The sequence below is a fragment of the Carassius gibelio genome, chromosome B16 (genome assembly GCF_023724105.1).
Source record: "Carassius gibelio isolate Cgi1373 ecotype wild population from Czech Republic chromosome B16, carGib1.2-hapl.c, whole genome shotgun sequence".
NCBI classification, from domain to species: domain Eukaryota; kingdom Metazoa; phylum Chordata; class Actinopteri; order Cypriniformes; family Cyprinidae; genus Carassius; species Carassius gibelio.
The window spans coordinates 30,761,708-30,777,098 of NC_068411.1; the positions used below are offsets into that span (position 1 = coordinate 30,761,708).

At 36.8% G+C, this 15,391-nt stretch overlaps 1 protein-coding gene and 1 long non-coding RNA gene across 2 annotated transcripts in view; both read right to left on the minus strand.

Annotated features, from left to right (window-relative positions):
* LOC127974508 (uncharacterized) overlaps nt 1-15,391 on the minus strand; it is a 48,932-nt gene that overhangs the window by 17,009 nt on the left and 16,532 nt on the right. The gene's annotated exons all lie outside the window — the stretch shown is intronic.
* Nucleotides 1-15,391, minus strand: part of LOC127974507 (E3 ubiquitin-protein ligase znrf2) — a 30,080-nt gene that overhangs the window by 5,369 nt on the left and 9,320 nt on the right. The window contains exon 2 of the mRNA XM_052577842.1: nt 5,869-5,964. Within this exon, the coding sequence (XP_052433802.1) occupies nt 5,869-5,964 (96 nt within the window). The remainder of the gene's footprint in view (nt 1-5,868; nt 5,965-15,391) is intronic.

Below are 15,391 nucleotides of genomic sequence, written 5' to 3' on the forward strand. Positions count from 1 at the left end.
ATGGTGAAAATGTTATCATTGAGATTTGTTCAAAAACGCAGAATAATCGCGTAATGAAACAAATATTTATGAGCAAGGCATTGAATCAGTCGAACCACTTTTTCATAATCTAATATAAAAAATTGCTGTATTAAATATTTTATTTTTAAATACATACATTTTTAAATACATGCATCAGAAACTTTTAGGAGAAATATCTGAAGAAAAAGTTAAGCATAATAAATGCATTGTCTTTCAGAGCTGATTTTTATTTTTTTGGTTTGGGAAAAGCAGTTCGCAAGAAAACAAACACTCTTTATTTTGTGCTATTTATGCACTACGTGATGAACGATTTTCATATTCAAATGAGATGAAAATGCTGTATGTATTTTTGTGTCAGTTCTGATCTGAACCGCAGTATTCCTCAGTAATCTGCAGTGATGTGAATCGGCTGTGGATGTCATTAAATCTGCGACGCTCGTTGGCTAAAATAAACACAGCCATTAACTGTTAGGTAATATTAGATGAAGCTGACAGCGGTGCATGGACTCTGAGCGACTGAGCGCATGTGTGCAGGATACAATTCCCACTGGAGACCTTCCAGATCTGGGAACACACGGAAAACACGGAAAACCAAGAGCAGAGCTGGACAGACTGAGTGAATCTCACCTGTCAGTCACAAATCTGGCCCATATCTCACACCAGAGTCAGAATAAATTCATATGAAATTATATTTTGAATAATTTATAATTATACGGATAAAATATATAAATTGAGATGAAGCTCATTAAACCTGTCAATTATGTGTCTGGGTCATATTTAACCAAAATTTTGTTAAAATCTCAAATAAAAATGACTTCATTCAAACATAGTTTCATAAAACTAAAGCACATTTAGCGGTAAACTTTAAATGATAAAAGCTTTTTCTAAGAGGGATGAAATGTGTGTGCACGTGTGTGTGTGTGTGTGTGTGTGTGTGAGAGAGAGAGAGAGAGTGAGTGAGTGTGTGTGTGTGTGTGTGTGTCTGAGTGAGTGTGTGTGTGTGTGTGTGTGTGTGAGTGAGTGTGTGTGTGTGTGTGAGAGATTGTGAGTGTGTGTGTGTGTGTGTGTGAGTGAGTGAGTGAGTGTGAGTGTGTGTGTGTGTGTGTGTGAGAGATTGTGAGTGTGTGTGTGTGTGTGTGTGTGTGTGTGGGCATGTTTTTGTGACATATCAGGACACAACTCTGTATAATGTCATGGGTATGACACAGGTATTACAAGGAGAGGGTTCTTATGAGGACATAACCCATGTCCCCATTTTTCAATACACTTATAAATCATACAGAATGAGTTTTTTTGAGAAAGTAAAAATGCACAAAGTTTCCTGTGAGGGTTAGGGTTAGGTGTAGGGTTGGTGAAGGGACATAGAATATACAGTTTCTACAGAATAAAAACCATTACACCTATGGGATGAACACACTTTACACAAAAACAAATATGAGTCAGTGTGTGTGTGTGTGTGAGTGAGTGTGAGTGTGTGTGTGTGTAAGTGGAGCTCAGCTGTGGTGTGGGTGACTCTGACACTGGGGGAATGTGGACTGAACTCGATCAGAACCGACAGACTCGTGACATCAGTGACCTTCAGAGAGCGACGGGAATAAACAGAGCCATGGAGAGACAGCGTAAACATGAGAAACACACACGCACACACACACACACACACTGAGGCTGCAGACACAAACACACCAAACAAATACAAGCCCATCTGTCTCATATGCATCCAGGAACCTCTCCGTGAAGTTAAAGTGATCTGAACTCACTGGAAACATCGGTGTGCGAAATTAAATGAACTCAGGTCAGTTCGTCTCTGACCGTGTGAACGGGTCTTTCATTTGCTCTTGGTCAGTCAGAAAGGGAAGCCTAATATTGAACAAAACTTTATCACAACAGAGGCATTGTTTCCCCACACATCTGTACATTTAGAGACATTTTGCTCGGTTTAATTCTCCATTATATGAAGTCAGTCATCTGGAAGCCTCTAGACCACAGTTGTGGTTTCTGAAAAAACATTTGTTCTAATCTAATTCTATCCATCAGCTGAAGCCTTTAAATAAGTGATTGAGAAGAAGTGCGACTAAAAACAACCCTCAGCATCGAGTCTGTCTACGCTGGCAGATTTGCTTCTCCTTTTTCTTTTTGTGGTCTGCATCTACGAGAAAGATAAGTATTGATTACCGCTCTCTCTCTCTCTCTCTCTCTCTCTCTCTCTGTTCATCCGGAGCGTTTCTTCTGCTGATGAACCTCATCCACAAACCTACAGCTACAAACACAGACCAAACGCAGCACGAACGTTGATGAAGGCAGGCTCATGCTTGTCTGAGCGTGAGGAGATCTTCACTGATAACACACACCTCATCTGAGAGAAACACACATGCTGTCTTCCAGCCTCACATGGACAAACGAGTTCACAACCTGCCGTTCACATGAGCGTTATTCCTCTTACAGCACTGACAACACAACATTCAGAAACACCACACCTGTCCTGGAAGAACAGTTCAAATGGGTTTAGAAGCAAATAAAACAAAGATTATTCAAGTGCATTTTACAAGAAAATATGCCTTTTGACTTATACATTTCATGTGTACTTCAATGTTTTACTTGACGTCTCTGTGTATTTTTTGAAGGGTCTCTTGTGAAATTTTCTAGCAACTTCTTAGTGAAAATTACGTTTTGGTAAAAACAAATCGTTTAAATTATGAAAGGCCTTTTCCATCATGGGATGAAATGCAAACTGATGCAAACTTGATGCAACTCCGTCTCTAAAAAAAAAAAATTCTACAGAATGCATTGAAAAAAAAAATCTGAATTTTGAAATATCAAGTCAGTATTGTGATTTTTAATTTTCATGCCATGTTGGAAACAAGCTTCTATATTAATTCAATGTGTTTGTTTCTTGCTGTTTTCTGTGAAATTTAGTAATTTATTAATTAAATCCAACACCATTTTTTTTTCAGTGAAAATTATTACAGAAGAGTGTCATTTTATAGCAGAGGTGCCCAAAAATAATTTTAAAAGTAAATGTTGCATTATATCCAACTTTATTATATTAAAATGTATAAAAAATAAAAAAATAAAAATTTGACAGAGCTGAAGTGAAGACACTAAATTGGTTTGTTCATCATCTGTGCCTTTATGTTCACTGCCAAGTGCTCTACGTCTAGTGTGTGTGTGTGTGTGTGTCCCAGATCAGCAGAAGAGGCAGTGTGTTGAGACGGTCCCGCAGGGAGAGCAATGCATCTGGTGTTTGGACCAACTCACAAACTCTCCACAGCGACACACACACACACACACACACACACACACACACACACACACACCTCTCTCTAAAGCTTACATAACTCTAGAAGATGCCATTAAGTCTATTTGCTTTCTTAATGAATGCTCTGGATGTTTATATAATGCACAAATTCACCATTAGGCCTACTTTTTTTGTTATTAAACTCATAAATGTACACAAATTAACATTAATATAATATATATTTAACATTTAAATATTTTTAATATTATGGATATAATTTAAGTATTATATTATAATATAATATATGATATAATATAATATATTAATAATATATAATATAATAAATATATATATATATTATACAGCTATTATGAACAGAGATTTTTAGCGACATATCCTCATACAATAAACCAATCAGAGCTGCTTTTTTACACTCTTAAAACACAGTTGTGTTCATGTACGAGAATAAAATTAGCTGCTGTCGTCGAGAATGAGGCTGGGGGGCATTTCTCATCCTCAGCCCCAAACACACCCAACAGTAGGGCATCTGGAGAACTGCTGGAGCTCCAATCATAAAACACCAGTGAGTCATGGAAAACTAAACCACTCCAGAGTTTGGAGGGAAAGGAAGAACAAACTGGTGCCAGGAGAACATTAGAAAAAAATGTTTTCCTCAAAAAACAGTTGCAATCAAAGCCAGAGCAGAACTATTGTGCCTTTCTGATACAAAGCAGTGATTCACTACTGAATGAATCAGCTGTTCGAATGAATCGAGTGAGTCAATGATTCAGTGACTCATAAAAAAACTGCCACTTGCTTAATTTCTGAATGAATCAGCTGTTCGAATGAATCGAGTGAGTCAATGATTCAGTGACTCATAAAAAAACTGCCACTTGCTTAATTTCTGAATGAATCAGCTGTTCGAATGAATCGAGTGAGTCAATGATTCAGTGACTCATAAAAAAAACTGCCACTTGCTTCATTTTTTAATGGATCAGCTGTTCGAATGAATCGAGTGAGTCAATGATTCAGTGACTTTCATAAAGACAGTTACTTTGTTTCAAACTGGCTGAGTGAGTAATTCAATAACTCGATTATTAATTATTATTATTATTTTTAACAATGTAATATTTCAATACCCAATTAAAAAAAAAACATTAATACCTATTATAACGGCTCTACAATGCTTCTCTCATTTAACACAATAATGATTTGATCTTCTGGGGTAATTTCTCAGCAAAAACTGAAGTTGATTGGCGGTGAAGAAGATTAATTAACCAGCACATTGTGCAATTACTTCCTTAAATGTTTTAATTATTTGACAGCCATAGTTAATGTATTTGAAGTAATGTTGTAACTTTGTAAAGGATCCAGCGGTCAGTGATTACACTGCGTTTGCTTTTCCGCTGGAATCTGGTGTTGTGTCAGATCTGATTTAGTCTCTGGCTTTGGCTCGTTTCCCAGCTGCACGGACGACTCTATCCGTCTCGTTGAGTTTATGGAAACTGACAACGCCTAAAAACATGACAAAGGGCTATAACAACAAGACGAGGAAATAATTCAGATGGAAAGAGAAGACAAATTCACACTCACAGGGCTCTAAACTTAATCTTCTTTTTAGGAGAACTTGGTCTCCTAATCTAAACGTTCAGGAGCACCTTCTGATCAATAACTAAAATTAGTCTTCCCATTACAAGTTAATATCTGATTTACAGTGGGGCGTTTTTCATTCTTTGTGATCGCAGTTTTTTTGTAACTATAAGTAGTATGTCATAACTTCAAAAATCTATATTTATAAGCTAAGAAATCAATTTAAAAAAATTGTTTCTACTACGAAAGTGGCACAGAACAAAAAAAAATGTTGGGAGTTAATTAGTTACATATAACATTTTTAATATACAACCATTGTTTAAAAATAAAAAATAAAAACTTCCATCAGGAAGCGGCGAGTCACTGATTTAATCACTGAATCATTCATTCAATTGACTCTTTTGAACAACTGATTTATTCAGGAACGAAGCAAGTGACCTTCTTGAATTGAATCATTGACTCACTTGATTCATTTAAAAACACTTTCATTCACAAAAAACACCGCTTTGTTTGCTTGAAGATGTACCACGGCTCGACTGTGACTTGTTTTGAAACTCTTTTCGTTGACGAAACGAAGCAAAATCGGTCAATATTTTTAAAGTCAAACAACATACGTCACTTAATATTAACTTCTTGTTTATCGGACTGTTGTAAACTCCCTTAATAATCTTTAAAAGCTGTCACTAACTTCAGTTCATCGCGATCTCACAAAGTTGCATTATGATTATTAACGATCTTTATATTGCACAACAAATCTCTTGTTAAACCAATTTACAACTGCAATGGACATCCATCCAAACACTCAGAGCCATAACAAGAGCAGAACAAGAACCTCACTGCATGTTTGTGCTGGAAAATCAGATGTTTGAACATGAATGCAATAACCTGATTCTGAGACGCATCTGCCAGGTCTTAACATGCCATGAGAAGAGATAATTACAGCATTGAGTCTGCCTTTCTGTCTTTACAGGGCAACTCCATCACATGTTCAGCTGTAGAAGAAGATGAAAACAAACACTCACCGTTGTACGTCACTCGAGGTTTGGTCAAGCATATGACCAGATGAAGGTCCATTTCATCTGAAGAGATAAACTTGGCACAGACGGGGCACTTGAAACCTGTGGAGACCAAATAAAGCTAAATTACATGAGTTCAGACTCTCGAAGTCTTTCAAAGACGTACAGTTTATGGCCACAACTTGAGCGCTTTTATAAATTAAAATTAAAACTCATTTCAACACCATAGAAACAAACAAACAAAAAACATTATTTTACATTATAATAAAGGTTTCATTATTAATGCACTTGATATTAAAGAAAATAATACAAAATAATGCATGTATCCTTCAAACAGTTTAAGTCAATAGTGAGTGGATTCTAACTAGAAAAACTCTAATTTTCCAAGAATTTATTGTACTTTATTTTATTTTTTATATATTGAATTAGGTCTCATTTTTTATTTTCTGTTTGCAATTTAAGCTTTAGTAATGTAACGTGTTTTTAATGCAGCTCTATACTTTTTCAATATTTCAATGCTTTAAATGAACTTTAAATGAAAATGATACAATCTGCCTTGGCAGCTAGCTGAAATAAAATATACTTTTTATATTAATATAAATAAAAATAAAATGGGAGTATTTTTAATAATGATACTAGCATATGTATTTAATATTAATAAATATTTTATTAATATTATCTCCAATTATTAAAAAAATTATTTTATTTTGCCATGAAATTATTATTACTACTATTAATTGAACATACAATTTTAAAAATGGTGCTGCAACTTTTTTTATAAATAAGATATAATAATAATCATAATAATAATAATAATTTATTATACAATCCTTACTATTTTTATTATTAATATTATTATAATCATATTATTAAATATTTTGGCCCATTTTTATTTTACATTCAACCGAATTATCAGTTTTTCCACCCATTGTTATTTTTAATAGTAATAATAATAATAATAATAATAATAATAATAAATAAAACACTCACAATATTAATGCATTGTGAATTATAAAGAATTATAAATACAAAGAAATCAGTTGTTGTGATTAATTGTGCAACCCCATTTTTCTATTTTTTAAATTCAACTGAATTTAAATTTTATTTGATTTAATGCTCAACTTAATTATTAGTTTTAAAAAAACTCCAACAATGACCAAATTAGATGCAAGTGTTATTACAGGTGCAGTAAAGCAATTAAGTGGTTATGCCATAGGTGTGTAAATGCGTGTGGGGCGAGGTGTTGTTGGGGTATGGGTGTGTTAGTTTTGCTGTTTTCAAATATCAATAACGTTTGGCAAAAATCACTTGGTTCACCAATTATCCAGTGATTAAATGAGCACTGCATGCACACACATCCATGTTATAATTAGGCATGAGATGCATTCGAAAGCCTCGTTCTTTCCAGGAAACTGGCTGGAAAAACTATGCAATCTTTGTTTAATAATGTTTCTCTGGGACGGACACAGCAGGAGTGCGATAAAGAGTCTAAAAAAGACAACCAGTGTGAGTGAGTGTGTGTGTGTGAGTGTTAATCCCTCAGTAGATGCACTCTCTCTCTCTCTCACACACACACACACAAGCTCGTTTCTATAACCCATGTCAGAAGAATTAGATGATCAGCTGAGCTCTAGACACAAAGCAGAGGGTTTGTCTGGTCTGAACACACTCAATGATATGATTCACTGACAGCGTCGTGTGACAGCGTCGAGCACCTCGTGACAATATTTAGCGGTCGGCTCTTCTGCATAAACGTGCTATTGAGGAACAGAGACGCTGGTGACATCTTTCACAGTCAAGACACACAGGAGCTAAAACATTACTGTATTTTTCTAAAACTGCTTTGAAAATATTTCAAGTGCTGTATAAATAAATCTGGCAAAGCAGAATAACAACAACAACCATTAAAAAACTCCAAGAGAGGAATTAAATCAGATTTCTGTTTGCAAGAACAACTTTCTGCAACGATTTCTGTGCATAGTCACTTTGCTGACTGAATTATTGTAATATATATATATATAAAATATAAGTCAATGGCTGCCAGGACTTTGAGTCGTATCAAGCAACACAAAATATATTACGGTCTTATGAAGTGAAACGATCAGTCTGTGCAAGAAACTAAACATTATTACCAGTAATCCAGAGCCTCAGGTGAACGGTACGGAGCGATGTCCAGTTCACGAACGAATCATTCTTTTGAACCGGTTCTTTTTGTTGAACTAGACGAACCGTTTATTATAAATAAGTTTAAAAGTGCTGGCAGTCGCACGAGTCCATCTATACGTCTGATCTCGGTTTCATCGATCGGCTCTCCCTGCCGGACAAACCAGCTTCTGTAACGGTGAAATCAGGATATTTCAGAGTGTCTGAGCATCTGTCACAACGAGATCGATGCTGTTCTCACACGCAGCTCGTGAACGCTCTTGCTAGGATTTAGTGACTGCATCTGTGTGCGGAGTAAAGAGAAGGGACAGAGCTCACAGTCTCTCCAGGGAAAGAACAGGAGCTGTTGATTTCTGCTGGAAACTACTGAAGAAATACAGACTTATACAGAAATATTCCTACAACACACACACACACACACACACACACACACACAAACACACTCTTTTGTTGCATTCAAAGACATTTCAACAAGCTTTATTGACATGATGATCAACAAACTGTAGTTTTGTTTAATTGCTAATTTAAAAGTAGCCCTACTGCTTTTTATGGCTACAAAATTGGGACCGAATTTAGTGATTAATTGTTTTGTAATGTAATTAGTACAGTATAATTATTATTAATTACTAAATTATTATTGCTGCTATTACTAGTACTACTAACTAAATTTAAATTTGTATTTTGTTTAGAAACTAAAATGTAGCTGTACAACAGAAAAATTTATAATTTTGGCAAAATAATATTCATTCTTATTTTATAATTCTTCACTAGGGGTGCAACGATGCCATTGGCAGATTCCGATTCAATCCCAGTGTAGTTTTCTTTTAAATCAATATACTTCTGAATGTCACTCTCAAAACACAATCTACTGAATATACACGACTGCATTTTCATAAAAAATAAAAATGAAAAAATATAAATCAATCCATGACAAAAACATTATTTTATAAACCAAGTTAGTGGATAATTCAGCAACAATATCAGATTTGGATCAGTCTTGTCTTACTGATTCACGATCCGTCAGAAAACGCAAGTATCGAATCTATGCATCCCTAAATCACCACACTAATCATTTCGGTTTCATTTTGCTTAATCATCAACAGCTGTATCAGTCAATAACTAGTTAACTATTCCTCGTACATACCCATAACCATAAAAATGTCATAAAAGTAGACTTCAGAAGCTTCTGAATGCATCATAGGAACTATTCTTGTAACACTTATGGTGCTTCTTAGAGCTTTACAGTAAAAATACTTTCATCACACAGTTTGGAAGCAAGCCCTAGTTTGGGATCAGATGTAACTGAAACAGTCACAGGTGGGAAGGATCGCCAAAATACATCTACTGAGAGTCTGATACATAATGCAGAGAAAGAGGAAATACACTTCTGTATTGTTCTTCTTGAGGCATGAAATCAGGAACGGGGAACTTTCAGAGGAGCAGAGGCGTTTGCACAGATTTTTAAAAGCTGAAGTATATTTTCTGCTCAATACACACGCAACTGCCAAAATAATGACTGATTTTTTTCAAAAACATTCTTCATATCTGTGATTGGTTAGTCAAATAGATAGCCCCGCCCCCAAACTCACCCCATTGGCTGAGTAGATGTTGCAATACTCAAACAGGTCAAAGCTGTGAAAGCATCAGAGTCAGAGTTTTTCATTCAAGGAGCCAAAATATCCGTGACTTATAGTGAACATTAAGAAATAAGGTTTTGCTTTTAAAAAAATAATACAGACATTACACATTTCAGCTCACAGCTGGATTCCCATGCACAGTCAGTAAATACAATACAGCACATATACTGATAGATTCATGATCTGAGACTAAAGCTGAATATTTTGACAGCATCAGGTGTCTTGATTAAATCTTTAATCGCACGTCTTCTGTGAATGAGATCTATGTCTGTGGCAGCAGACGCTCTCACACTCTCCGTGTGTGTGTGTGTGTGTTAGTGACGTAACCGGCTAAAATTAAATCCCTGAGACAATGACGAGCGCACAGGCAGCAGAACGCTGGCTAGACAAAGACAACAATACCACAGGGTTAGGCCTGCGATCTCCTGATCACGTATGAGGAAGTGGAAAGACAGCATACATTTTACTTTTTATATACAGTGGTGGCCAAAATGATTACAAAGCTAGTATTTTCAGCAGCTAAAAATGGCTTTAATTCAATTATTTCTATCTTTTGCTGTAGTGTGTCAGTAGGATATATCAGTTCACATTTCCAAACATTCATTTTGCCATTAATTGTAAAAGTAGTGAGGCTTTCGTGCTCCACACAGACATGTGATCAGGCCCTGTTTCAGAAAGGAGCTTAAGTGAAAACTGAGTATGTTAACCCTGTTAATCTAAATTAAGTGTATTTTGCTTAAGTAAAATTATATGCCAGGGTGGTAATAAAAATAATCTTAATGCAAACAGAAAACAAGATTATTCTGAGTGTCTATTACTAAGTGCAAATCTACTGTAGCTCCGCCCCCCATCGACACAAGGTTAAATACGACACATGTGAATAACAGCTTCAGTGGTGTAGGCAGTAATAATGTTTTGGGCACGGAAAACTAGCTTGTAACGTGATTGATTGGGTTAGTCCAGCTTTTTCAGAGCTAGTTCTTCTCACTTTTCCCATCACGTCACAATAGAATTTATTTTCAATAAAAATGAACAAAATGTTCTAAAAGTGGAAGTAAAGTATTTTTTGCCCATGAGATGCCATACAAATGATTAGCTATTAGTTCATTAATCTAACGTTCTGCCAGTTTTCACCTCTGATATTATAACACTGAGAAGAATTACATTTGTATCGAGTCTGAAGTATGCAGACGGCTTTTTGGCGGGAGCTGTTGCCATGGTGAATCGTAATATCGGCGCTCGATTGATAATGTCTTTTTATAGTTGTGGTGCACGCACTTAACTCAGAGACAGTCAATTTAGAGTTGATTAAACCAACTCATTTCAGCTGTTCTGTAACCGAAAACTCAGGGTAAGTCAACTCAGAGTTCAAGTTTAAACTCAGAGTTGGTTGAACCTCTTTAGCATGGTGTTAGCTTTCACTGTTATGCTGATGATACGCAGCTCTATATTTCCTCGCAGCCCGGTGAAACACACCAATTTGAAAAACTAATGGAATGCATAGTCGATATAAAAAATTGGATGACGAGTAATTTCTTACTGCTAAATTCAGAAAAAACAGAGGTGTTAATCATAGGGCCTAAAAACTCTACTTGTAATAACCTAGAACACTGTCTAAGACTTGATGGTTGCTCTGTCAATTCTTCGTCATCAGTTAGGAACCTAGGTGTGCTACTTGATCGCAATCTTTCCTTAGAAAGCCACGTTTCTAGCATTTGTAAAACTGCATTTTTCCATCTCAAAAATATATCTAAATTACGGCCTATGCTCTCAATGTCAAATGCAGAAATGTTAATCCATGCATTTATGACTTCAAGGTTAGACTACTGTAATGCTTTATTGGGTGGTTGTTCTGCACGCTTGGTAAACAAACTACAGCTAGTCCAAAATGCAGCAGCAAGAGTTCTTACTAGAACCAGGAAGTATGACCATATTAGCCCGGTCCTGTCCACACTGCACTGGCTCCCTATCAAACATCGTATAGATTTTAAAATATTGCTTATTACTTATAAAGCCCTGAATGGTTTAGCACCTCAGTATTTGAATGAGCTCCTTTTACATTATACTCCTCTACGTCCGCTACGTTCTCAAAACTCAGGCAATTTGATAATACCTAGAATATCAAAATCAACTGCGGGCGGCAGATCCTTTTCCTATTTGGCGCCTAAACTCTGGAATAACCTACCTAACATTGTTCGGGAGGCAGACACACTCTTGCAGTTTAAATCTAGATTAAAGACCCATCTCTTTAACCTGGCATACACATAACATACTAATATGCTTTTAATATCCAAATCCGTTAAAGGATTTTTAGGCTGCATTAATTAGGTAAACTGGAACCGGAAACACTTCCCATAACACCCTATGTACTTGCTACATCATTAGAAGAATGGCATCTACGCTAATATTTGTCTGTTTCTCTCTTGTTCCGAGGTCACCGTGGCCACCAGATCCAGTCTGTGTCCAGATCAGAGGGTCACTGCAGTCACCCGGATCCAGTACGTATCCAGACCAGATGGTGGATCAGCACCTAGAAAGGACCTCTACTGCCCTGAAAGACAGCGGAGACCAGGACAACTAGAGCCCCAGATACAGATCCCCTGTAAAGACCTTGTCTCAGAGGAGCACCAGGACAAGACCACAGGAAACAGATGATTCTTCTGCACAATCTGACTTTGCTGCAGCCTGGAATTGAACTACTGGTTTCGTCTGGTCAGAGGAGAACTGGCCCCCCAACTGAGCCTGGTTTCTCCCAAGGTTTTTTTCTCCATTCTGTCACCGATGGAGTTTCGGTTCCTTGCCGCTGTCGCCTCTGGCTTGCTTAGTTGGGGTCACTTCATCTACAGCGATATCGTTGACTTGATTGCAAATTAAAACAGACACTATTTCAACTGAACAGAGATGACATCAATGAATTCAATGATGAACTGCCTTTAACTATCATTTTGCATTATTGAGACACTGTTTTCCAAATGAATGTTGTTCAGTGCTTTGGCGCAATGTATTTTGTTTAAAGCACTATATAAATAAAGGTGATTGATTGATTGATTTAGTGGAACCCCTGATGATCATCAGTCTGTCTGAGATTAGATGAAAAAACAGAAACGGAGACAGACTCAATCCAGAAGAACTGTGCAGACGTCTCCATATGCTTCAAGAAACCTTCCTCAAAGCTACAGTATCGTTCAAAGTTTTAGGCACTCGTGTAAAAATGCTTTAAAGTGATGAATAAAAAAAAAAAAAAAAATCAAATAGATTTTTATATGCCCCTCAATAAAGTGAACTGACAGCTGATGGTGACAGTACCTATGTTACATTTTGACAAAAAAAATATAATAATAATAATAAAATAAAGACAATTAGAGTAAGGAAAGTGTTTTGGTAAGTGCATGTTAACTGAAAGGGTTTAATCTGGATTGTGCTCTAGAATCCCTCTGGAAACAGCCTCATGGAGCTCGTCTGCAATACTGTGTGATCGAATGGTTAATGAGTTTAGAGACATTCATAAAACCACACGAGGAAAAGTGTGAATTTCAGACACGGACGCATCGGCTGCACGGATGAAGGTTAGTCCTAATGACGGAGAGGTGGATTTGAGCGAGGGTCCCGAGGAGACATCTATAATTCATAAAGCTGTCAGCGCAGCCCAGCAGATGGACGGAGAAGAAAACGGTGTTTAATATAAAAAAGGTCCTGCTATAAATGATCGTAAGCATGCGACAATTTGACAAGGTGACACAACGTCAGCTCATAGGGTCAGATAAAGACAAGGGAGGTGTAAGTCTGACACAAACACACACACACACACACACACACACACACACACACACACACACACACACACACACACACACACACACACACACACACACACACACACACACACACACACACACACACACACAGAGAACATCTAGTGAACATGTTCCTTATTCCCAATTCAGAAGAAAAAAAAAGAGAACGTTTTTAAAGCAACATTTAGAGCCATTCATTCGGAGATAAAACCGAAATCAGTTCAAGCAGAGCAGGACACATTTATCTGAGCAGGCTGGCTTTATTCATGTATATAACTAACTCTATAAACGATAAACCTGATTTTTGAAAGCCACTTGCACTTCACCTGAGTTTAAGGATCTGGTGAGGGCAACTGCAGATTCAGTGGTGATTATTCAGCAATCAGGAGGCGCTCGAGTGTAGCAAACCTGACATAAAACCCAACCAGTGGGAAACTGCGAATGCCATCTAATGTGCCATATGCATTCAGCGAGGGAGATGGGACTCTTACCTCCTCTAAGTGCTCAATTAACTAGAAGACATGAGCCTGTCTGCACACTGCACATCTGAAGACGTGATTTGCATTCAGAAAATTGTGTTTGCTTCACTCATGCAGCCAAAACGTCACTAAATCTGAAAGGTACAAATGCAACCCATGGGGTGCCATTTGGCTAAAATCAAGATAACAGTAGAAAGCATGTATGAAAACCTCATTAAGAATTGCTCACAAGAGATGAAATGCGTAATGCACAGAGGATGCAAATTTATTGCATGCACAGAATACCTGGGCGACATACTAAATTTGCTGAAATAAGCTAAACTGAATTTTTTTTAACATCCCATTTGTTATCAGAGCGTGCATGCTTAATTTTGCTTCATTACGGCACACAGAAAAATTATAATATCCTGTACTTCTGTATAGATCAAATGGTGCATGCATACGGATTCCCATGAAATGCATGTAGTGGTAAAATGCAAACTTTGAATGCAATGCAAGTCGCTCTGGATAAAAGCTTCTGCCTAATGCATAAGGGCAAACGTAAATAATTGAAAGCTTGTATGTGTATATGTGCTTGCAGAGATAATCACACGACTTAAAGAGTTTAATAAGATTACATTCCTGCCTTTATGATGCTGAGATGATCCAAGCGCTCATGCACTTTCAGTCATGCTCAATAGCATTCGGCTAACCATATGACTATGAGGATTTCAACACTGTAAAGACCTGTGGAGGAACAAATCAAACGATCTTTAGAAGAATAGACATTGTGCAAGAACACAAAGTGGTGCATTACAAAACCAGATATGGTCATACAAAAAGGAAAGTCACAACAGATCACGAGTAGCTCTTCCTGTAAATGACAAGTCTATTTAAAGCTGCAAGTCTTTGCCAGCATTTTTCATTTCTGAAAATCGGCTTTGGCTGAGACATTTAGTTCCCTATGTGTAGTGTGATTACAGGAATAGCTGACCAAAAAATTGTTTCTACATCTCATATATATATACACACACATCAACTGCTAAAGCATCACAATAATCCAGTCATCAGTTAACATCTTGAGTTCTGGTCTGAATCAGGAGAGAAATCTGCACGGATCAAGCTCGGTTTAAACCGCTCTAAACAAATAAGTGTCTGGATTCAGATGAGAGAGATTCTGATTTTGCAAATACAAAAAAATATATATATATTAAATGTAGCTTAAGAGTAAGAGCAGATCAGAGGAGGATGGGAATCCTTTAACCACACCTTGAAATCATGAGTATACAGTATACACACAAAAACATCCTTGTTTCAGGAAATCTAAAGCACTATAACCTCCTTTGTGCCAAAACTATGGCAGCGCTTCATCTGGACCTGATCCATCTCACACATCCATAGCAGAATAACATACAACTAGATTCCCATGAGCCTCTCTTCTTGAGAATAAACAGATCCATACGATCTGTTCTGCATC